The 24,833-nt window shown below is 41.2% G+C and overlaps 2 protein-coding genes across 2 annotated transcripts; both read right to left on the bottom strand.

Annotated features, from left to right (window-relative positions):
* Positions 1 to 782: 782 nt before the first annotated feature.
* On the bottom strand, positions 783 to 9,276 carry LOC309328539 (vomeronasal type-2 receptor 116-like; the record flags this gene model as incomplete). The annotated part of the gene is made up of 5 exons (XM_081838536.1): positions 783 to 1,684; positions 3,122 to 3,185; positions 3,874 to 4,101; positions 8,413 to 8,704; positions 9,197 to 9,276. The coding sequence occupies 5 exons, from the start codon at positions 9,274 to 9,276 to the stop codon at positions 783 to 785; spliced, it is 1,566 nt and encodes a 521-aa protein (XP_081694662.1).
* A 4,260-nt stretch (positions 9,277 to 13,536) lies between these two features.
* Positions 13,537 to 14,436, bottom strand: LOC309328387 (vomeronasal type-2 receptor 26-like; the record flags this gene model as incomplete). Its single annotated transcript, XM_081838383.1, has 1 exon — positions 13,537 to 14,436. One exon carries the CDS (start codon positions 14,434 to 14,436, stop codon positions 13,537 to 13,539), a length of 900 nt encoding a protein of 299 aa, XP_081694509.1.
* Positions 14,437 to 24,833: the final 10,397 nt, after the last annotated feature.

Raw genomic sequence — 24,833 nt, 5'->3', positions numbered from 1 at the left:
TGTAATGTTTTGTTGGTCTCTGGACCGTAATAAAGATTGTTGTTGTTGTTTATTAACAATCATTCATACAGTACATGTACAACGTTGATCAACTGAACTTAACTACTTCTAAATGAAAAGGCTGAGAGTTTTGCTATTAAGATTCCATTTGCTTTAAATATACAGTAATACATGACAGGGGTGATGGAGTGTTAGGGAGGGGTAGTAACTCTAGCGGGGAACAAGTCGTGCTCCTTTTAGAGTAGTTATCTAACTCAGATCCCCACCCTGCACTCAGTTTTCACCTGTGGCTCCTAGAAGTTGTCAGCTTGCAACAGCAGCCGCATCCCACAAATCAGATTCAACTGGCTCCCTAAACCATGTGACGGCAGGCAATGGGCCTCGAATCCTCAGTGAGTTGGGGAATTTCTCTGCATGCAAAGACAGGATATAGCAGATGAGAGCAAAAGTGGGCCCAGTGCTCACCAAGGTGGCTACTGAAGGTGCTGTAGAGGGAAATGAGGGGCAGATGGGTCTCGTAAACCTAGGAAGGGAGCCCACCTAGGAGAAGGAATCTTTGAACATAAACCTCCACTGCTTTACAGCATTACTCATTTGTGAAAAAGGCTTTGGGAGTAGAACCTGAGGAAAAATCTGAACACATTGCCTTTGGGAAATCTTTGGCAGACAAAACAGTTAAGGAGCTAACTCTACACATATCCAGAGCAGGGACCTGGAAAGTGATACCCGCCACCAAGTCCATGTATTCTAAGACCCAACAGAGCCACAAATTCCACTGTCATTTATACCTTTCTTTGTGTTAGCTGCTCTTTGTTGTTCAGGTCAGGCCTCACCACAATAATGTAGCATTTAGGGGTGAAAATGCAAACCAGTAACCCAGCACCAGAAGCAAAGATGGAGAAGATCTCCACAGCCACCATGTATTTTCCTCTGGTGCTCAGGTAGGTTGGAATGAAGGAGAGCCAAACACTGCAGAAGACCAGCATGCTGAAGGTGATGAACTTGGCTTCGTTGAAAGTGTCAGGCAACTTTCTGGCTAGGAAGGCCACTGTGAAGCTGATAGTGGCCAGGAATCCCATGTAGCCCAAAACACAATAGAACATGGAGACTGACCCTTCATTACAAAGAAATATCATTTCTTCAGGCATTGAGTGCATGTCCACATCTGGGAATGGGGGAGAGGTTGCCAGCCAGAGGACACAGATTCCTACTTGAACAATGGAGCAGGAAAAGACAATGGAATAAGCCAGTTCTTTGCCTACCCATTTCCTCATATTGGATCCTGGTTTGGTAGCCATGAATGCCAAAACCACCAATATGGTTTTGGCTAAGATGCTGGAGAGTGCCACAGAGAAGACAATGCCAAAAGCAGTTTGTCGGAGAAGGCAAGTCACCATATTAGGTCTTCCGATAAACAACAAAGAAGAGAGGAAACACAAGAGGAGGGAGATAAGGAGACCATAGGTGAGGCTTCGGTTGTTGGCTTTGACTATGGCTGTATTGCGATGCTTAATGAAGATGCCTAGCACTAGAATTGTGATCAGAGAGAATAGAAGCGCAGAGGAAGTTGAAACAATGGCCAAGGTTTCATCAAAGGCTAGGAAGTTTGGAATCTTAGGAATGCATAGATCCTGGCCGCTGTTTGGATACTGATCTGCTGGGCAACTTACACATGTTTCCATGTCTGAAAATACACAAACAATGTGTGACAATTTGAAGTAATCAAAAGTATTCTTATTAATTTCCTCATCACTCATACATTTAGCATAGTGTTTACTACGTCAGAATGTATAAGACCTTCAAGCCCAAATGCTTTTGTACTAGGTGTATCAAAAATAAAACTTGTGTATCAATTCTGGAATTTTCCATATGTGTGACATCTGTTTTTACTGTCCCCCTGCTTTTTCTTAGAGCCACATAAACAGTACAACAAAATGAGAAATGTATTACTGCTGAAATCTTTGGATCTCAGAAAATCGAGTTTAATGAGGCTTTTTCCACCCTATTGTCAAACAACCTAATTCTTAGAGGAGAAAACACCACTTCTATTCCACCCCAATTTTGTAGAAGTTGGAGGTAAAATATATTAGCTTCCACTTAAAAAAGAAATCTTCAAGATGTTTTAAAGATTTAAATATATTGGTGTTATCTATAAACAATGATGTCAGGGGTTCAGGGAGAGAGGCGCAGATGAGGGAGGAGACAGAGAGTGAGGGGGAAGGATTCCAGAGTGACGAGGAAGAGGATGACAATGACCCAAGATTGTCCATGAGTCCGTCCAGTGAATCGGAGGACTCCCAAAAGGGAGCCCCTCTGGTCAAGCCAAGGGGAGCTAGAGGGGGAAGCAGTCAGGAGCAGGGAAACGAAGGGGGAACCCCCAGTGGGAGTTGGAGAGCGAGACCGGCTGCTCCGCTGGAACGGAGTGAGGGGGGAGGAGTGACCAGTGTGTCAGAAGGAGCAGAACAGGAAGCAGAGAGGGGAAGGAGATCAGGGCAAAACGTCCTGCCGGAAGGGGAGGAAAGTAGTATCGAGGGCAGTGTAACTGTCAAAGGGAAGGTCAGGAGCAACGTACGCGCGCCAAGTTCAAAATGGGAGGCGCGCGGAAATGAAGAGAGTCCTGGGGAGGAGCCTGGTCCCAAAGCCCGAAGGAGGGGGGAGGAGGCGGCAGAGGATTCAGCCTCTGGAGAGTCCCAAAGGGAGAGAACACAGGGGGGCAGAAAGACCCTGCGGAAAAGGAAAGAGAGAAAGAGGTGGACCAGTACAAGCCTCTTAAACTGGTGTAGAGGGGGGACCGACTCAGAGGGGACTTCAGCGGTCTAAGGGTAACAGACGTAGAGTCACGGAGCTCGGATGTGAAGCTAATAATGTTCTTCAATAAAAGCTTTTGTACATAAGCTGGAGTGGACTTTGGTCTCTTGTGAGCTGGGACCACGGGTGACTCTGACAAATGAGATGAACACATCTGTTAATGCAAGCCTTTTCTCCTGCAGCAGTTTAATGTCAACAAAATTGCCAGGAGCCCAGAGGTTCGGCGTTATCTAAAGATGTCATCTCTAACCTTTCTCATTTGAAATCATTCCTTCTGGACATGGATCACAATCATAGCAGCAAAACTTCTCACCCTCCTTCTTTTTCTTCCCATAACCAGGATGGCAGTTGGCATTACATAGAGAAAGTGGTGGCACCTATGCAAAGAGATAGGAAGAGTTTAATATTATGATACTGTTTTGAGGAATTTATTAAATTTCCAATATCAGGTGATTTAATGGTAAATAGAAGGACTAATAGCATGAAATGATCCGTAGGTACACGTGGCACATAAATTGTGGTAAAAAGCTGCTGTTCTAAGCATCAGACAAACTTAAGAAGATGTCAGTATTCATGCCTGGACCATCCAACATTACAGCTGTGTTAGAATTTGGTGTGATTTCACCCCTGGCTTGGCCTTTTGATGGAGTCACCACCGAACGGCATTTGCTTCAAGGAGTTTACATGGTGTTCCTTTGTGGTGGCACAAGGAATTAAAGGTAAGCCATTATAGTGGTTATCCTCCTACCTGCTGGTTCATTACAAGCAACTAGGACTAGGAAATCATTTCATGACTTTTGGGTTGTGGTTTCCTGTTAGGCCACATCCTGTCTCAGAGAGAAATGCTTTGGGTTCCTCCTCCTGACCTGTTCTGGGAGGAGTTGCATTCCGTTTGAAACAAGAGGTCTGGGAGCACTCCTCTATTCTGACTCATCACTAGTCTGAAGTGGTTTCAGGTTCTAGTGAATTTCAAAATGAATAATGTATGAAGTGCTTTTGTTACATCCCATTTTGTGCATAACCACAAATTCTGGGTTTTCAGGGACTGTGCCGTTATTTCCATACCTTAGTGAAGCGTCTGTTCCATTTGATTCTGTCTTCATTAATGGTGAGCTCTTTACTTGGAGGGGCCTGAGGATCCAACCTGCCCACTTTGACTCTGACATAGGAATTATTTGGGAAAGTGACCAAGTTGGTAATATCAAAGCCAGCTGCTAACTCTCCATATTCATTTAATGTAATTTCATCTCCAGCACTGTTGTTGAATGAGATTCTCTGCAGGAATGAGTGGAGCTAAGTGGAAAGAGCATTGAAGTTGAACACTTCAGTTCACAATGAAGAGCATCCATATTTTAGTTGCACATGCAGAAGGAGTAGGAAATCATGAATCAGTGCCAATTCAACATTCAACAGACTTGCATAAAGATATTATGGCAAGATGAGACCATACACCTGCTGGCTTGAGACCAGCCTTTGTCTGTTTCCAAGAAAGGGAAGGAATTTAAGAAGTCATGTAAGAGAAGAGATGGGAGCTCATGTTCTCAAAGGATAGAAATGCAACATGAGAACATTGGACTGGACCTTTCCATAGTTTATAGAGTGGATTTGACCATGGTTGGATGTTGGATGCAGAGAAGTGATAGGGAGCCGCAACTGGAGAACCCCCAAGGGACACCCCAAGGAAAGGAGACTCAGAGCCAGGGGATTGGTGGTGGGATGACAAGGAGTGGTCAGTGGGAGAAGAGGGAGCCAACTGGGAGGAAGAGGTGTCAGATGCAGAAGGGGCAACAGGGTTAAGGGAGCAGGAAGAGGCTGTGGCAGACTGAAATCCAGAAGAGGAGAAGGGAGAAAAGCAGGGTCTAGAGACAGTGATCACACAGATCTGGGGATCTACCAGTGAGGCTTCAGCGCCCAGAAAACCCTGGTGGTTGACAGACAGGGAAAGATGAGGAGTTGGGGACGGGGCTTTCCAGGACATGCCCAGGTAGTGGCAGCTCCCTGATGGGCTGCTCTTCTGTTTTCTCTTGGATATGAAGATCCCTGCAAAAGCCAGTGCCTGGGGTTGGGGTCCTGGTTGTGCTCCGTCAGAATTATGCGCCCGGGGCCATGGGCCCCAGGCCCCAAACCTTACACCACTGGGTAACTGGATAGGTAAGAGAGACAGAGAGAATTGGGGAGGGATATGGGGAGAAAACGGAGGGGTTTGCAGCGTGAAGGAGGTAGTTGTTGGTAGTCTGTTGCTTCTGAAAGTCTGTGTCATTTAAAGTCTGTTTAGTATCATTATAGGAAACATTCTAATTCCCATCTTTCAAACAATAAATTTACTTAAGGATTATTTTTAATTTCTTAAGCTTTATTCTTTTATTTCTTTACTGATGATTAAATGCTATCTCACATAATGTATCAATGAAATGAATTCTTTGTAACAGAGAACAATACCTGCCAAGGTTCTACATATTGAGGAGAGAGTCTTCCCCCAGCATCTCTTCTGTTGCGGATGGCTCCAGCCAAGTGCATTCTATTTAAGGCATCTGCCAAAGCATAGACAGCATTATAGATACTGTAGCTGTGGCCAGTCATGCTCATTTCAAAAAATGGTGCAGGAAGGCTCTCCAGCATCTCCTCTCCAGTACACATGGTTGCTGAGAGAGTGGCATTTGAAAGTGAACAACTGAATGCATCTTCCCAGAAATCTTGGATAAAACCATCTGCCTCTGTCCAATGAGGACGTATACTCCGAAGAAAGTCTTGGAAGTTGTGAATCTCCTTGGAGTGAATTGCAAAGGATATTGCACCATGGAGCATTCGTATATTAACATTAATTTTTTTTTGAAGGCTATATAATATGAAATCAATTTGGGTAGTTGTAATCCATACCTTTCCTTCATGTGACTTCTTTTGAGGAAATAGTAGCTGAGTTAACTCCATTATGATTAAAGCACTTGACAACCATATACTAAATCTACTTCCTCCATGTAGAAGAATTGCATTAGCTTTGCTTGTTGCGAAACTTGGTTTCAAACTCTTTATGTCCACCATCTCTAGTAAGTTACTGTTATAATGTATATTAGGTTTAACTCTTTCTGTGAATGCTGAACAGATTCCATTCTTGAAAAGCATTGGCTCAATTTTCTGTAAGAAACGTTCTCCAGCTTCATTAGCTGGAGTGATGAGCCCAACCCATTTCCATCTGAAATGCAGAAGTAACTGGATAATTCCCTGATACTGAAGGTCTTCATTGGGGACCATGCGGTAAAAGGAAGGGAACTTGGTTCCATAATTTATGGGTGGTTCAAATGAACCATATGAAATCTGGAAAAAGCAAAAACCAAACGTTTCCAAGTGGAAACAAGAACTCATGATATTCCTATTTATTCAAATATAAACATGTGCTCGCACACACACTAAAATATTGAATATATATTGTATCTATATCCCAAGTTTACCAAGTTTAGGGACAGCACCAACCCCAGCTTACATAGGAAAACACAGATAACCTTGCTCAATGTTTTCTGTTGATATTTATTATTATTATGGCATCATCACAGCTTCATTCTTGTACATATTGATTGTATCCAAGAATAGGGGAGCATTTGGGGGAGGAGCTTCCGGCAAGCTGAGATGGAGGATTGCTGAATTCCATCACCGCTGTACGTTCTGGAATCAGAGGCTGAGATGGGGGTAATCAGCCACCCTACATTCCCCAGGCTGGGGAGGGGCAGCTCATCCACAGATTTCCCAACACCTGGTCCCAAATTCAGAAGGAAGGGGGGGCTGGGGGGGCTGGATGGAAAGCCTGGATTGTTTCTTGGTAACTCTCCAAAGTCGCCTCCATTTAGCAGCAAGCTTCCAGTTCTTAAGATGAAAAATTGGATTTAAGATTGAACATGATCTGAGGGAAGGGGAAGAAACTACTCTGCTAATTAATTCATCCACTGAGGTGTTAAAAAGGATTTGAACGGAAAAAGGATAAACATCTATGTAGACTTGTTATGTTGGAACTGAAATAGTGTGTGTGGTGGGGGGGGTGAGCCTCCTTTGTTATAATATTTTGTTTTGCTATGCTATATGGCAAAATCCTCCTCAGAAAGAATCAACTGCCTGATTATTTATAGCAAGCGAGACTGGAGAGGTGGTGTATTTGGTGATATAATATGAGTCTAATAGTCATTAGGGGACCTGGGTGGCACTGTGGGTTAAACCACAGAGCCTAGGACTTGCCGATCAGAAGGTTGGCGGTTCGAATCCCCACGACGGGGTGAGCTCCCGTTGCTCGGTCCCAGTTCCTGCCAACCTAGCAGTTTGAAAGCATGTCAAAAGTGCAAGTAGATAAATAGGTACCGCTCCGGTGGGAAGGTAAACGGTGTTTCTGTGCTCTGATTTTATCTGGACTGACATGGCTGCTGCCCAAAGTGAGAAGATTTTTGGACTGGCTTGGCGGAAACATCATTTTGTGAAGAGACATCGTGAACATACAGAGGGAACTCAGGATGTAAATTCCACACAGAATATATTGTTTTGTTTTATCTCGCTTGTTCAGAGGCTGTGAAATGTAATGAGGATTAAGATCGGAATAATTTATGGGAACTATCGTGAAAATTATGAAAGCAGCAGAAGTATGAGATGATCAGAACCACCTCGACCTCAGAACATGGGAAGATACCTCCAATTTTTTTTTTTATAATTTGGCATAATATTTGGACTGTTTGATTGTTGAATAATATGTATAATTTGGAATATTTAATATCATTGGATAGGATTGTTAAAGTGGAAAATTTAATAAATATATTTTTTTAAAAAAAAGAATAGGGGAGCATTTATCATGGCTCATGTTAATATACTAAGTGGATGATTAAGCAAAACTCCAAGGTGGAAGTGGAGTGATAGAAATTGTTGACCATGTACTTTTGATCTGTAACCTTTGTAATGATTGTAGGGAGAGGTTGATTATCTACTAAGAACTCTCTCAGGAAGATTTCCTGGGAAATCCTGAAGATCTACATTAGATTGTGTATACTATTCATCTCTGAGCACAAAACCAAATCATATAAAATATCAGTAAAATACAAAATACTGTACCAGCACTATTTAAAACAACTAAAATGAAATACTACAATGTAGCAGAATAGCACAATGCTGACACCACTATATAGGGCTCTGAAGTGACAGATGACAAATGCCAGAACAAAGCAAGAAAACATTTTTTCAATTAGCCTCTGAAAGTGAACAATGTTGATTAATATCATACTTTGGGAAAGGAGTATCTTGATTTTTAAGGGCAGGAACATTTTTAGTTAATGTGTTCTCAGCTATTTTTGCCTATGAAGCCAGTGTCAATGTCCTATATTCAGTACCTCACAGGAACCCAGTGCAGTGCTTTCAGGATTGATGAATATGAACCAGTCTAGGTTTACAAACCTTGCAGCTTTAGAGAAATCTTCTATTACATCTATTAAACACAAATTGCCCTTCTTACACACATTGTTGGATATGCATATTATGGCCCTTTTACTTTGTCTATTTCCCCACTCCATATTTATGAATCAGTAGATTCCTACAGCAAGGAAAGCATGAAAACTCTGTTTTCCAAAACCCATATTCTACCTGTGGAATCTTGAAAAGACCTAAGACGTTTGCCATGCACCAGGAGGTATCAGAGCTGAGTCCCCCAATGGCTCCTATGACATTTTTCTGGATGCCACACCTGTAGTTGGGAACAAAGTGACGTGATTTAAAGATCAGGTCCAGAGTGTTTCGGTAGGTCATCTTTGAATCATAATAGCTATCATAGATGTGGAAGCCGAGAGAGACATTGGGCAACATCCTGGGATTCTCATTGATCTCATCAACAGCAAAGACCAAAGCCAGGATTTGCTGGTAGAACTTTGTCAACACCCTGCAAATGAAGTGAGATTTTGTTTGATGGGAAAATTAAACAGTGCACAGAGATTCATCTGCCTGCATATAGAGGATAAAGCCAGCAAAGCTTATTTACTTATTTGGGCAATCTAAGAATACCGTGTAATTAAAAAAGCTGTTGCACATTTCTTCATATCTTCGGCAACCCGTGTTTGTTTTTGCCACCTTGAAAATTTAGGTATCATCAAAAACTTCAGTACCATACTACTTTGCTACATACTTTTCCTATTTTTTTATGCCACCTCTTTTCTCTTTCTCCTACTCTCTTTTCGATCTCTCTTTACACAATTAGACTCAAGAAAGCTTATTGTTCATCGACAATATGCACATAGCCTTTATGTACAGATTTCTAATAAAATCTCTCCACACATTTAAAAAATAAAGTTCTATAGCAATCAATCAAAGTTATTTTCTGTCAGATATAGCATATAAGGAATAATTAAAATAATATTAATTAACAGTTACTTACATTGGGGCATCAATGAAATCCTGGGAAGGGTGTTTCTTGAAGGATAATTTGGGGTTTATGTAATAGATATGAGATGCCATTGCACCTATGACCAGGTCACCTGGCTCATACCACTCGTGTGGAACATGAACAGGATTATTTGTTGCGCATTTAGCACTTTGTCCTTGGGACACTATATTGGGGAGCAGCAGAAGCAGCAGGAGGAACATCCTGATGGCAAATACCCTTGTCTGCATGGACTCCCCTGCTTCTCTCGACAGTATTATTCCTCTCCTCCACCTGATCTGAATAAGACAAATTGTGTGGCAGCTGACTCTGTCAATTTGGTACTTTAAGGGACATGTATCCACCTTATTGTTAGCTTGAACACTGTCACAACAAAATGCCTTGGATACCAAATAAGATGAAGTGATTTGATATGAAAGAGGGAAACTGATAACTGATAAGTAACAGAGCCCTGCCTAGTTGTCTATGGAGCACAGAGGAGCTTATAATCATTTCAGGCTTGCTTGTTGATTCTTTTTTTACACCGTTGCATTTGGCGGTTCACTCAGGTAGTTTGATTATTGTAATTTGAGTAATGATAGGGGAGAGAATCACTTGTGCAGTGTTTTTGGATTCTATGGAGCATCAGCAGTAGGGGAACTGCCAAAATATAACTGTTATTAATTTTTAAATATATATCTTTATTCATTTACCAACATTGTTCCAATAGCGACCTCAATATAACAATACCAATTTTATCTAATTAATGCAATTATGAATGCCAATTATTCAAATGTCAATTATATGATTTAATTAAATGTTTCCCCTTGCATGCTAAATTTGATGGCTTCATTCTTCTTCATTATTTCTGTGTTCCACTATGTTAATAAATTCCATTGCATTCCATGTACATATAGCAATCTGTTAGATAACAGCTACAGTCTTGTGATTTCTATTTGTGTTGGTATATTAGGTAAATTATAAAGTTTCAATTGAGGAACTCTAAGTGCAATCCTTATTTCTTCCTGCGTGTGACAATTTCCCCCATGATGTTTTCCCGTTCATATATGGTGCTGGATCCTTCATTCCTGCAACTGTTGATATTTCCCATCATGCCCTGGGAGAAGCAGTTATCCCACAGTTTCCAAAAGTCACTGCATCTCTTTGGCCTGTGATTCGGCTTCCAGTAAAAAAGCTGTGTTCACCGGGTTTTTTCCAGCCGAGGAGGAACGGTCTGAATCCAGACTGCAGATACTGAATCCAAAAGCATCTATTACTGCAGCTGGTGGACAGGAAGCCGGATCTGCCAATGTAATTACATTTGTAACATGACAAAATCATAGGCAAGGAATGAACCTACGAGGTCAGCAGGATGGCTAGAGTTGAGCTGGCCCCATCCTTTCCCCGCTTCCTAATTTGTTAGTACTGTGGTATCCATCACTCTCCCACCTATGTAACACTGATCAGACATAGTTTGCCATCACATTAACTGAATGGTGGCAGCAGTTCTGGATAGCATCCTTGCCTTATCAAGAAGTGGGGGCACTGGATTATAGCATCAATAGATCAATGGGATATCAGATCCACACAAAGCATGATGGAGAACAGCAAGAACTTGGAAAAGATGGATGCGTCAAGCTTGGTGCCTCAGTTACCACTCACGTCCATGTGCCTGCTCTCACTTTAATATATTGCTCCCACTACACCGAACAACTTTTTACCCGAAGGCTTAAAAAAAACCCCCTAACAATCCCAGCATATCCTGTGGCGGGATCTTTGTGAGGGGGATAACCAAAAAGTTGGAGTCTCAACCAGCTGTTCTTTAAATAAACAATAAAGATTTATTTTTAAAAACAAGGTCGTATAATAAAAGTGGAGAAACATAGGTTACTTCAATAAGAATACGCTAGTTCACTTCAATTCAGTTTCTGAGGTTTGGGCTTTATAGTTTGGTTCCTTTCTAAGGTGGTACTTTCCTTCATTTACCCACCCCTTTAACAAATGCAGCTCCTGAGGTACTTTCAGCAATAGTCTTAAGGGCTCACCCCCCTTCCTTCACTGGGATTTGGAAGTCTCCTTCTCCTGCCTCACCCTCAGTCTCCCAGAAAGATTTGGTCCTTTTACTCCTGCAGGACAATACACTCAGTCCTTCACGGTACACTCGGAGTGGATGTTTTATTCCAGAACCAACTCTCCCTCCTCCACACTCCTATCCTATCTCCCTACCTAAATCCCAACCTCCCTCCTCAACCACCTCAACTCAACCCCACTCTTAACCACAGTCTAAGCCCATCTCCCTTGAAATTGGCTCCTTTTAAACTCTCCCTCCTGGAACCACAGCCAGTCAGAGGCAGCTGTTATTTATCCATTTGTTGGCAGGAGAAAAAAGTAAAAAGAAATACTTGTGGAACTAACATTTCTGTCACAATAGACACAACATTTTAGAAGGACTGGAAGAAACACTATGGACAGCATATCTGCTACACATTGGAAGAACAAGGATGTAGTTTGAGTGCCTCATTTGCAGTTCTATGAATCAATGTGTCAATACAAATAGAAAATATTAATATTGCAGTTGTTGTATAAGGGATTATTATTTTGACTGGAATATAATAGAAATTAATAAGATTTTGGAATGCAGAAATAAAGGAAATCATCTAGCATGTGGGGAGGGGCACCTAAATTATATGATTCAGTATTTGAGTGCTTAGTATTAGTATTACAATTTGATATTGTTTTAATGATGCTATTATTGGATGGTAATTGAAAATTAATAAAAATTATTATAACAGAAATAGACTTTAGAATCAACTTTAGAAACAACACATCTGTATTCTTAAAAATGGGCTTACTTGAGATATTCTCTGAGACCTCTCTTTCAAACTGGTTAGAAGTATAATTCAGAAATAAAAGGTTTGTCCTATTAGTGTTAGTAATATCCAATGTGTTTTCCTCCAGATATTGTTGCATATCTCTGCTCCTTTTCTTTCTTAAAACTATTTAAAAAAACAAGGGAAATGGCTGTTTTAAACTTCTCCTACTTCTATTCCTCAGCTGCCTTGTGGGTGAGAGATAAAGAATGTAGAGCCCTTAACTATTTCACAATGTTTTTTGTTTCTGGTACGCTTTTTTGTCTTCAAGATGAATTTGTAGATACCATGAAGTAATTGATAAGAGACTTTTTATTAACAATCATTTATACAGTACATGTAGAATGTTGATCAACTGAACTTAACCATTTCTAAATGAAAAGGCTGAGAGTTTTGCTATTAAGATTCCATTTGCTTTAAATATACAGTAAGACATGACAGGCTAGTATAGTGGTAAGTATCCCCGCCTGTCACGCGGGAGACCGGGGTTCGATTCCCGGATGGGGAGAGGCAGCAATGTTTAAGGGATGCGGGTGGCGCTGTGGTTAAACCACAGAGTCTAGGGCTTGCTGATCGGAAGGTCAGTGGTTCGAATCCCCGTGATGGGGTGAGCTCCCGTTGCTCGGTCCCAGCTCCTGCCACCCTAGCACTTCTAAAGCACGTCAAAGTGCAAGTAGATAAATAGGTACCGCTCCGGCGGAAAGGTAAACGGCGTTTCTGTGCACTGCTCTGGTTTGGCAGAAGCGGTTAGTCATGCTGGCCACATGACCCGGAAGCTGTACGCTGGCTCCCTCGGCCAGTAAAGCAAGATGAGCGCTGCAACCCCAGAGTCGGTCATGACTGGACCGAATGGTCAGGGGTCTCTTTACCTTTAATACACGACAGGGGTGTATGGAGTGTTAGGGAGGGGTAGTAACTCTAGCGGGTAACAAGTTGTGCTTCTTCTGGGGTAGTTTGTCTACTTCTGATCCCCACCCCTTCACTCAGTTTTCACCTGTGGCTCCTAGAAATTGTCAGCATGCAACAGCAGCCACATCCCACAAAACAGATTCAACTGGTTCCCTAAACCAGGTGAGGGGAGCCAATGGGCCTCAAATCCTCAGTCTGTTAGGGAATTTCTCTGCATGCAAAGACAGGACATAGCAGATAAGAGCAAAAGTGGGCCCAGTGCTTAAAAAGGTGGCTACTGCAGGTGCTGTAGAGGGAAATGAGGGTCAGATGGGTCTCGTAAACCTAGGAAGGGAGCCCACCTATGAGATGGAAATTTTGAACCTAAACCTCCACTGCTTTACAGCATTACTCATTTGTGAAAAAGGCTTTGGGACTACAACCTGAGGAAAAATCTGTGCCCATTGCCTTTGGGACATCTTTGGCAGACAAAACAGTTAAGAGGCAAACTCTACAAAGATCCAGAGCAGGAACTCGGAAAGTGATACCCGCCACCAAGTCCATAAGACTCAACAGAAACACAAATTCCACTTTCATTTATACCTTTCTTTGTGTTAGCTTCTCTTTGTTGTTCAGGTCAGGCCTCACCACAATAATGTAGCATTTAGGGAAAAAAATGCAAGCCAGTAACCCAGCACCAGAAGCAAAGATGGAGAAGATCTCCACAGCCACCATGTATTTTCCTCTGGTACTCAGATAAGTTGGAATGAAGGAGAGCCAAACGCTGCAGAAGACCAGCATGCTGAAGGTGATGAACTTGGCTTCATTGAAGCTGTCAGGCAACTTCCTGGCCAAGAAGGCCACCGTGAAGCTGAAAGTGGCCAGTAATCCCATGTAGCCCAAAACACAATAGAACATGGAGACTGACCCTTCATTACAAAGAAATATGATTTCTTCAGGCATTGAGTGCATGTCCACATCTGGGAATGGGGGAGAGGTTGCCAGCCAGAGGACACAGATTCCTACTTGGACAATGGAGCAGGAAAAGACAATGGAATAAGCCAGTTCTTTGCCTACCCATTTCCTCATATTGGATCCTGGTTTGGTAGCCATGAATGCCAAAACCACCAATATGGTTTTGGCTAAGATGCTGGAGAGGGCCACAGAGAAGACAATGCCAAAAGCAGTTTGTCGGAGAAGGCAAGTCACCATATTAGGTTTTCCGAGAAACAACAAAGAAGAGAGGAAACACAAGAGGAGGCAGATAAGGAGACCATAGGTGAGGCTTCGATTGTTGGCTTTGACTATGGCTGTATTGCAATGCTTAATGAAGATGCTGAGCACTAGAATTGTGATTAGAGTGAATAAAAGTGCAAAGGAAGATGAAAAAATGGCCAAGGTTTCATCAAAGGCTAGGAAGTTTGGAATCTTAGGAATGCATAGATCCTGGCCGCTGTTTGGATACTGTTCTGCTGGGCAACTGGCACATGTATCCATGTCTGAAAATACACAAATAGTGTGTGACAATTTGAAGCAACCAAAAGTATTCTTAAGAATTCCCTCATCAGTAGTCCATTTAGTATAGTCTTTTCTACGTCAGAATGTATACGAGCTTGAAGTCCAAATGCTTTAGTACTAGGTGTATCAAAAATAAAAGTTGTGTTTCAATTTTGGAATTTTCTACATGGGTAACATCTTTTTTTTCTTTATTGTCTCCCTGCTTTTTCTTAGAGCCACATAAACAGTACAACAAAATGAGAAATGCATTACAGCTTAAATCTTTGGATCTCAGAAAAGTGAGTTTGATAAGAGTTTCACCCTATTGTCAAACAACCTAATTCTTAGAGAAGAAAACATCTGTTAATTTAAGCCTTTTCTCCTGCAGCAGTTTAATGTCAACAAAATTGCCAGGAGCCCAGAGTTTTTGCAGTATCTTAAGATGTCATCTCTAACCTTTCTCATTTGAAATCATTCCTTCTGGACATGGATTACAATCATAGCAGCAAAACTTCTCTCCCTCCTTCTTTTTCTTCCCGTAACCAGGATGGCAGTTGGCATTACATACAGAAAGCGGTGGCACCTATCCAAATAGATAGGAAGAGTTCAATATTATGATATTGTTTGGGGGAATTTATCAAATATCCACTATCAGGTGATTTAATGGTAAAAAGGAGGACTAATAGCGTGAAATGATCCGTAGGTACACAAGTGGCACATACAGTGGGGTAAAAAGCTGCTGTTGTAAGCATCATACAAACTCAAGAAGATATCAGTATTCCCATACCTTAGTGAAGCGTCTGTTCCATTTGATTCTGTCTTCATTAATGGTGAACTCTTTGCCCGGAGGGGCCTGAGGATCCAACCTGCCCACTTTGATTCTGACATAGGAATTATTTGGGAAAGTGACCAAGTTGGTAATATCAAAGCCAGCTGCTAACTCTCCATATTCATTTAATGTAATTTCGTCTCCAGCACTGTTGTTGAATGAGATTCTTTGCAGGAATGAGTGGAGCTAAGTGGAAAGAGAATCAAAGTTGAACACTTCAGTTCACTACGAAGAGCATCCATATTTTAGTTGCACATACAGGAGGAGTAGGAAATCATGAATCAGTGCCAATTCAACATTCAACAGACTTGCATAAATATATTATGGAGAGATGAGACCATAGACTGCTTGCTTGAGACCAGCCTTTGTCTGTATCCAAGAAAGGGATGGAATTTGAGAAGTCATGTAAGAGAAGAGATGGGAGCTTATGTCCTCAAACGATAGGAATGCAATATGGGAACATCGGACTGGACCTTTCCATAGTTTATAGAGTGGATTTGACCATGGTTGGATGTTGGATGCAGAGGAGTGGTAGGAAGCAGCAGCTGGGGAACCCCAAAGGGACACCCCAAGGAAAGGAGGCTCAGAGCCAGGGGTTTGGTGGTGGGATGACAAGGAGTGGTCAGTGGGAGAAGAGGGAGCCGATAGGGAGGAAGAGCTTTCAGAAACAGAAGAGGCAACAGGGTTAAGGGAGCAGGAAGAGGATGCGCCAGACTGAAATCCAGACCCAAAGGCAGAAGAGGAGAAGGGAGAAAAGCAGGGTCTAGAGACAGTGATCAAACAGTTGCTAGCCTCTTCTGGGGACCTACCAGTGAGGCCAGAAACCCCTGGTGATTGGCAGACAGGGAAAGATGAGGAGCTGGGGACAGGGCCTTCCCAGATGTGCCCAGTTAGTGGCAGCTCCCTGATGGGCTGCTCTTCTGTTTTCTCTTGGATATGAGGATCCCTGAAATAGCCAGTGCCTGGTGTTGGGGTCCTGGTTGTTCTCCCTCAGAATTATGTGCCCAGGGCCAATGAGCCCCAGGCCCCCAACCTTACACCACTGGGTAACTGGAAAGGTAAGAGAGACAGAGAGAAGTGGGGAGGGTCTTGTGATGGTGATCACACAATTGCTAGCCTCTTCTGGGGATCAGCCAGCAAGACTTTAGGGCCCTGAAACCCCTGGTGGTTGACAGACAGGGAAAGATGAGGAGATGGGGATGAGGCCTGATGGGCTGCTCTTCTGTTTTCTTTTGGATATGAAGATCCCTGCAAAAACCAGTGCCTGGGCTTGGGGTCCTGGTTGTACTTGCTCAGAGTTATGCGCCCGGGGCCCCCAACCTCACACCCCTGGGTAACTGGAGAGGTAAGAGAGACAGAGAGAAGTGGGGAGGGATATTTGGAGAAAACGGAGGGGTTTGCACCATGAAGGAGGTAGTTGTTTGTAACCTGTTGGTTCTGAAAGTCTGTGTCATCTAAAGTCTGTTTAGTATCATTATAGGAAATATTCTAATTCCCATCTTTCATACAATAAATTTACTTAAGGTTCATTTTTAATTTCTTAAGTTTTATTCTTTTATTTCTTTACTGATAAGTAAATGGCAACTCACATAATGTACCAATGCAGTGAATGCTTTGTAACAGAGAACAATACCTGCCAAGGTTCTACATATTGAGGAGAGAGTCTTCCCCTAGCACCTCTCCATTTGCAGATGACTGCAGCCAAGTGCATGCTATTTAAGGCATGTGCCAAAGCATAGACAGCATTATAAACACTGTAGCTGTGGCCAGTCATGCTCATTTCAAAAAATGGTGCAGGAAGGCTCTCCAGCATCTCCTCTCCAGTACACATGGTTGCTGAGAGAGTGGCATTTGAAAGTGAACAACTGAATGCATCTTCCCAGAAATCTTGGATAAAACCATCTGCCTCTGTCCAATGAGGGTATACACTCCGAAGAAAGTCTTGAAAGTTGTGAATCTCCTTGGAGTGAATTGCAAAGGATATTGCACCATGGAGCATTCATATTTTAACATTAATTTTTTTTTGAAGGCTATATAATATGAAATCAGTTTGGGTAGTTGTAATCCATACTTTTCCTGCATGTGACTTCTTTTGAGGAAATAGTAGCTGAGTAAACTCCATCATGCTTAAAGCACTTGACAACCATATACTAAATCTACTTTCTCCATATAGAAGAATTGCATTGGCTCTGCTGGTTGTGAAAGTTGGTAACAAAATCCTTGAGTCCTCCAGCATTTCTAGTAAGTTACTGTTATAATATATATTGGGTTTAACTCTTTCTGTGAATGCCGAACAGATTCCATTCTTGAAAAGCATTGGCTCAATTGTCTGTAAGAAACGTTCCCCAGCTTCATTAGCTGGAGTGATGAGCCCAACCCATTTCCATCTGAAATGCAGAAGTAACTGGATAATTCCCTGATACTGAAGGTCTTCATTGGGGACCATGCGGTAAAAGGAAGGGAACTTGGTTCCATAATTTATGGCTGGTTCAAATGAACCATATGAAATCTGGAAAAAGCAAAAGCCAAACGTTTCTAAGTGGAAACAAGAACCCATGATACTCCAATTTATTCAAATATAAACACGTGCACGCACGCAGAATAAAAATATTGAATATATATTGAATCTGTATGCCAAGTTTACCCAGTTTAGGGACAGCACCAACTCCAGCTTATATAGGAAAACACAGATAACCTTGCTCCATGTTTTCTGTTGATATTTATTATTATTATGGCATCATCACAGCTTCATTCTTGTACATATTGATTGTATCCAAGAATAGGGGAGCATTTGGGGGAGGAGCTTCCGGCAAGCTGAGATGGAGGATTGCTGAATTCCATCACCGCTGTACGTTCTGGAATCAGAGGCTGAGATGGGGGTAATCAGCCACCCTACACTCCTCAGGCTGGGGAGTGGCAGCTCATCCGCAGATTGCCCAAAACCTGGCCCCAAATTCAGAAGGAGGGGCTGGGGATGGCTGGATGGAAAGCCTGGAACGTTTCTTGGCAACTCTCCAAAGTCGCCTTCAATTAGCAGCAAGCTTCCAGTTCTTAAGATGAAAAATTGGATTTAAGTTTTGGACATGATCTGAGCAAAGAAACTACTCTTCTAATTAATTCATCCACTGAGGTGCTAAAAAGGATTCGAACGGAAAAAGGATAAACATCTATGTAGACTTGGTATGTTGGAACTGTTGAGCTTCCTTTGTTATTATATTTCGTATTGCTATGTTATATGGCAAAATCCTCCTCTGAAAGAACCAGCTGCCTGATTATTTATAGCAAGCGAGACAGGAGAGCTGGTTTATTTGGTGATATAATATGATTCTAATAGTCATTAACTGTGTGGAAATAACAATTATTCAAAGGTGGAAAACCAAGTTCAAAGTATTTGGCTGCAGATATATTTAGAAGAGGATAAAGAGTTTCCCAACTTTGATTAGGAGAATGACTGGAGAGATGCAAAAAAAACCTTGGGAATTAGAATCGGAATGACGCAGCTCCAACTAAACGAGCGGCCATGACCGAAAGTAGATCAGCTTGTCAAATTAAATGCAGAGCCTTTTAATATCTTACTTAATATTTGCATTCCCAGTTTTAAATGGCAAAACCTTCCCTGGACAGGTTAACCATTTGAAGGACAGCTGGTCTTAAAGCATTGGGAAGATGCCTTGCTTTGATTTCATCTGGACTGACATGGCTGCTGCCCGAGGTGAGAAGATTTTTGGACTGGCTTGGCAGAAACATCATTTTGTGAAGAGACATCGTGAACATACAGAGAGAAAGTAAATTCCACACAGAATATATTGTTTTGTTTTATCAGGCTTGTTCAGAGGCTGTGAAATGTAATGAGGTTTAACATTGAAATGATTTATGGGAGCTATTGTGAAAATTATGAAAGCAGCAGAAGTATGAGATGATCAGAACCACCTCGACCTCAGAACATGGGAAGATACCTTCAATTTTTTTTATAATTTGGCATAATATTTGGACTGTTTGATTGTTGAATAATATGTATAATTTGGAATATTTAATATCATTGGATAGGATTGTTAAAGTGGAAAATTTAATAAATATATTTTTTTAAAAAAAAGAATAGGGGAGCATTTATAATGGCTCATGTTAATATACTAAGTGGATGATTAAGCAAAATTCCAAGGTGGAAGTGGAGTGATAGAAATTGTTGACTATGTACTTTTGATCTGTAAACTTTGTAATGAATGTAGGGAGCGGTTGTTTCTCTACCTACTAAGAACTCTCTCAGGAAGATTTCCTGGGAAATCCTGAAGATCTCAATTAGATTGTATATTCTATTCTTCTCTGAGCACTATAAACCAAATCATATAAAATATCAGTAAAATATAAAATACTGTACCAGCACTATTTAAAACAACTAAAATAAAATACCACAATGTAGCAGAATAGCACAATGCTGACACCACTATATAACGCTCTGAAATGACACATGACAAATGCCAGAACAAAGCAAGAAATTTTTTTTCAATTAGCCTCTGAAAGTGAACAATGTTGATTAACATCATACTTTGGGAAAGGACTATCCTGATTTTTAAGGGGAAGAATCTTTTTAGTTAATGTGTTCTCAGCTATTTTTGCCTATGAAGCCAATGTCAATATCATATATTCAGTAGCTCACAGGCAGCCAGGGCAGTGCATTCAGGATTGATGTATATGAACCAGTCTAGGTGCCTCCTTTACAAACCTGGCAACTTTACAGAAATCTTCTATTACATCTATTCAACACAAATTGCCCTTCTTACACACATTGTTGGATATGCATATTATGGCCCTTTTACTTTGTCTATTTCCCCACTCCATATTTATGAATCAGTAGATTCCTAATCCAAGGAAAGCATGAAATCTCTGTTTTTCAAAATCCATATTCTACCTGTGGAATCTTGAAAGGACCTAAGACGTTTGCCATGCACCAGGAGGTATCAGAGCTGAGTCCCCCAATGGCTCCTATGACATTTTTCTGGATGCCACTCCTGTAGTTGGGAACAAAGTGACGTGATTTAAAGAGCAGGTCCAGAGTGTTTCTGTAGGTCATCTTTGAATCATAATAGCTATCATAGATGTGGAAGCCGAGAGAGACATTGGGCAACATCCTGGGATTCTCGTTGATCTCATCAACAGCAAAGACCAAAGCCAGGATTTGCTGGTAGAACTTTGTCAACACCCTGCAAATGAAGTGAGGTTTTGTTTGATGGGAAAATTAAACAGTGCACAGAATCTAGATAGGAGAGATTCACCTGCCTCCCTATAAGGAGAGGATGAAGCCAGCAAAGTTTATTTACTTATTTGGGCAATCTAAGAATACTGTGTAATTAAAAAAGCTGTTGCATATTTCTTTATATCTTCAGCAACCCATGTTTGTTTTCGCCACCTTGAAAATTTGGGTATCATCAAAACTTTGACAACTATACTATTTGGCTATATGCTTTTAATGCCATCTATTTCTTTTTCTCCTACTCTCTTTTCTTTCTGTTGTTATAGATTTGGTGTTTTTAAAAAGCTTATTCTTCACTGACAATATGCACATAGTCTATATGTACAGATTTCGAATAACATCTATCTACACATTTAAAAAATAAAGTTCAAAAGCAATTCCCCCTTCAAATCAATTAAAGATATTCAGTCAGATACAACATATAAGGAAAAATTAAAATAATATTAATTAATGGTTACTTACAGTGGGGCATCAATGAAGTCCTGGGAAGGGTGTTTCTTGAAGGATAATTTGGGGACTATGTAATGGATATGAGATGTCATTGCACCAATGACCAGGTCTCCTGGCTCATACCACTCGTGTGGAACATGAACAGGATGATTTGTTGTGCATTGAGCACTTTGTCCTTGGGACACTATATTGGGGAGCAGCAGAAGCAGCAGGAGCAACATCCTGATGGCAAATACCCTTGTCTGCATGGACTCCCCTGCTTCTTTCGACAGTATTATTCCTCTCCTCCACCTGATCTGAATAAGACAAATTGCGTGGCAGCTGACTCAGTCAATTTGGTACTTTAAGGGACACGTATCCACCTTATTGTTAACTTGAACATGGTCACAACAGAATGCCTTGGATGCCAAATAAGATGCAGTGGTTGATATGAAAGAGGGAAACTGATAACTGATAAGCAACAGAGGCCAGCCTTGTTGTCTATGCAGCACAGAGGAGCTTATAATCATTTCAGGCTTGCTTGTTCATTCTTTTTTTTCACTGTGACATCTGGAGGACCAGTGAAATCTGGAGGACCAGGATTTATTATTGTAATTTGAGTAATGATAGGGTAGAGAATCACTTGTGCAGTGTTTTTGGATTCTATGGCACATCAGCAGTAGGGGAACTGCCAAAATATTACTATTATTATATTTAAAATATATTTACTTATTGATTTACCAATATTGCTCCAATAACCACCTCATTATAAGAATACCAATTTTATTTAATTAATGCAATTATGAATGCCAATTATTCAAATGTCAAATTATTTAATTTCATTAAACTGGCCCCCATGCATGCTAGAAATGATAGCTTCATTCTTCATTATTTATGTGTTCCACAATGTTAATAATTTCCATTGCATTCCGTGCACACATAATAATCTCTTAGATAACAGCTACAGTCTTGTGATTTCTATTTGTGTTGGTATATTAGGTAATTTATAAAGTTTGAAGCGAGGAACTCTAAGTGTAATTCCTTATTCTTTCCTGCATGTGACAATTTCCCCCCATGATGTTTTCCCGTCCATATATGGTTCTGTATCCTTCATTCCTGCAACTGTTGTTGGTCCCCATCACACCCTGGGAGAAGTGGTTATCCCACAGTTTCCAAAAGTCACTGCATCGCTTTGTCCTGTGATTCGGCTTCCAGTAAAAAAGCAGTGTTCACCATTTTTTCCAGTCTAGGAGGAACGGTCTGAATCCAGACTGCAGATACTGAATCCAAAAGCGTCTATTACTGCAGCTGGTAGACAAGAAGCCAATCTTCCAATGTAATTATATTTGTAACATCACAAAATCATAGGCAAGGAATGAATGTCAGCAGGATATCTCGAGTTGAGCTGGCCCCATCCTTTCCCCGCTTCCTAATTTGTTAGTACTGGGGCATCCTTCAGTCTCCCACCTATGTAACACTGATCAGATATGGTTTGCCATCACATTAACTGAATGGTGGCAGAAGTTCTGGATAGCATCCTTGCCTTATCAAGAAGTGGGAGCACTGGATTATAGACCAATGGATATCAGATCCCCACAAGGCATGATGGAGAACAGCAACAACTTGGAAAAGAGAGATGCGACAAACTTGGCACCTCAGTCACCGCTCACACCCATGTGCCTGCTCTCACTTAAATATATTGTCCCCCATCTCACCGAACAACCTTTGACCCGAAGGCTTAAAAACAAAAATAATTATCCCAGAATATCCTGGGGGGGGGGAATCTTTGTGAGGGGGATAACTAAGAAGTTGAGTTTCAAGCAGGTGTTTTTAGATAATCAATAAAGATTTATTTTTAGAACAAGGTTGTATAATATAAGTCGAGAAACTTAGGTTACTTAAATAATAATACGCTAGTTTACTTCAATTTGCTTTCAGAGGTTTCGGCTTTATAGTTCAGCTCCTTTCTAAGTCTCTCCCTTCCTGATTAGTTTGAGACCTAAGTGGACTCATCTCTTTCAGTTCCTCTTTTACTGTCTTACTCTCAGTCTCCCAGCAAGATTTGATCCTATTACGCCTGCAGGACACTACACTCAGTGCTTCACTGTACACTCGGAGTGGATGTTTTATTCCAGAACCAACTCTCCCTCCTCCACACTCCTATCCTCTCTCCCTAACTTCCAACCTCTCCAGCCTCCCTCCTCAACCACCTCAACTCAGCTCCCCTCTTAACCACACTCTAACTCCATCTCCCTTGAAATCTGCTCCCTTTAAACTCTCCCTCCTGGAACCACAGCCAATCAGAGGCTGCTGATCTTTAAGCATTTGCTGGCAGGAGAAAAAAGAAAAAAAGAAATACTTGTGGAAGCAAATTTTCCGTCACAATAGACACAACATTTTACAAGGATTGGAAGAGACACCACGGATAGAATAACTGCCACACACTGGAAGAACAAGGATATAGTTTGAGTGCCTCATTTGTAGTTGTATAAATCATTTAATGTGTCAACACAAATAGAAGTTATTAATATTGCAGTTGCTGTATAAGGGATTATTATTTTCACTGGAATATAATAGAAATTAATAAGATTTTGGAATGCAGAAATAAAGGAAATCATCTAGCAATGGGGGGGGGGCACCTAAATTATATGATTCAGTGTTTGAGTGCTTAGTATTAGTATTACAATTTGGTATTGTTTTAATGAGGCTATGATTGAATGGTAATTTAAAATTAATAAAAATTATTATAACAGAAATAGCATAACTAGACTTTAGAATCAACTTTAGAAACAACACATCTGTATTCTCTGAAGCCATTTGGCTTATTTGAGATATTCTCTGCCACCACTCTTTCAAACAGGTTAAAAGTATAATTCAGAAAAAAAGGCTTGTCCTATTAGTGTTAGTAATATCCAGTGTGTTCTCCTCGAGATATGGTTGCATATCTCTGCTACTTTTCTATGTTAAAACTATTTAAAAACAAAGGGAAATGGCTGTTTTAAACTTCTCCTTCTTCTATTCCTCAGCTGCCTTGTGGGTGAGAGATAAAGAATGTAGAGCCCTTAACTATTTCACAATGTTTTTTGTTTCTGGTACCCTCTGTGGTCTTCAAGATGATTTTGCAGATTACATGAAGTAATTGAAAAGAGACATTTTATTAACATTCCTTTATGTACAACATTCATCAACTGAACTTAACCATTTCTAAATGAAAAGGCTTAGAGTTTTGCTATTAAGATTCCATTTGCTTTAAGTATACAGTAATACATTACAGTGATGTAAAGAGTGTTAGGGGAGGGGTAGTAACTCTAGTGGGAAACAAGTCATGCCTCCTCTGGGGTAGTTTGCCTTCCTCTGATCCCCACCCTGCACTCACCTCTCACCTGTGGCTCCTAGAAGCTGTCAGCATTCAACAGCAGCCACACCCCACCCCAGAAAATACAACTGGCTGCCTAAACCAGGTGAGGGCAGCCAATGGGCCTCGAATCCTCAGTGAGTTGGGGAATTTCTCTGCATACAAAGACAGGATCAGACTGAGTGAGTGGATGAGAGCAATAGCAGGTCCAATGCTCAAAAAGGTGGCTATTCCAGGTGCTGTAGAGGGAAATGAGGGGCAGATGGGTCTCATAAACCTAAGAAGGGAGCCCACCTAGCAGAAGGAAACTTTGAACCTGAACCTCCACTGCATTACAACATTACTCATTTGTGAAAAAGGCTTTGGGAGTAGAACCTGAGGAAAAATCTGTACCCATTGCCTTTGGGACATCTTTGGCAGACAAAAAGGTTAAGGAGAAAACTTTACACATATCCGGAGTAGGGACTCGGAAAGTGATACCAGCTAGCAAGTCCATGTATTGTAGGACCCAACAGATCCACAAATTCCACTGTCAT

The sequence above is a fragment of the Podarcis erhardii genome, assembly GCF_964252035.2.
Source record: "Podarcis erhardii genome assembly, chromosome: 13".
NCBI classification, from domain to species: domain Eukaryota; kingdom Metazoa; phylum Chordata; class Lepidosauria; order Squamata; family Lacertidae; genus Podarcis; species Podarcis erhardii.
The sequence above is the reverse complement of the archived record's forward strand: the minus strand, read 5'-3'. Positions and strand labels throughout refer to the sequence as shown.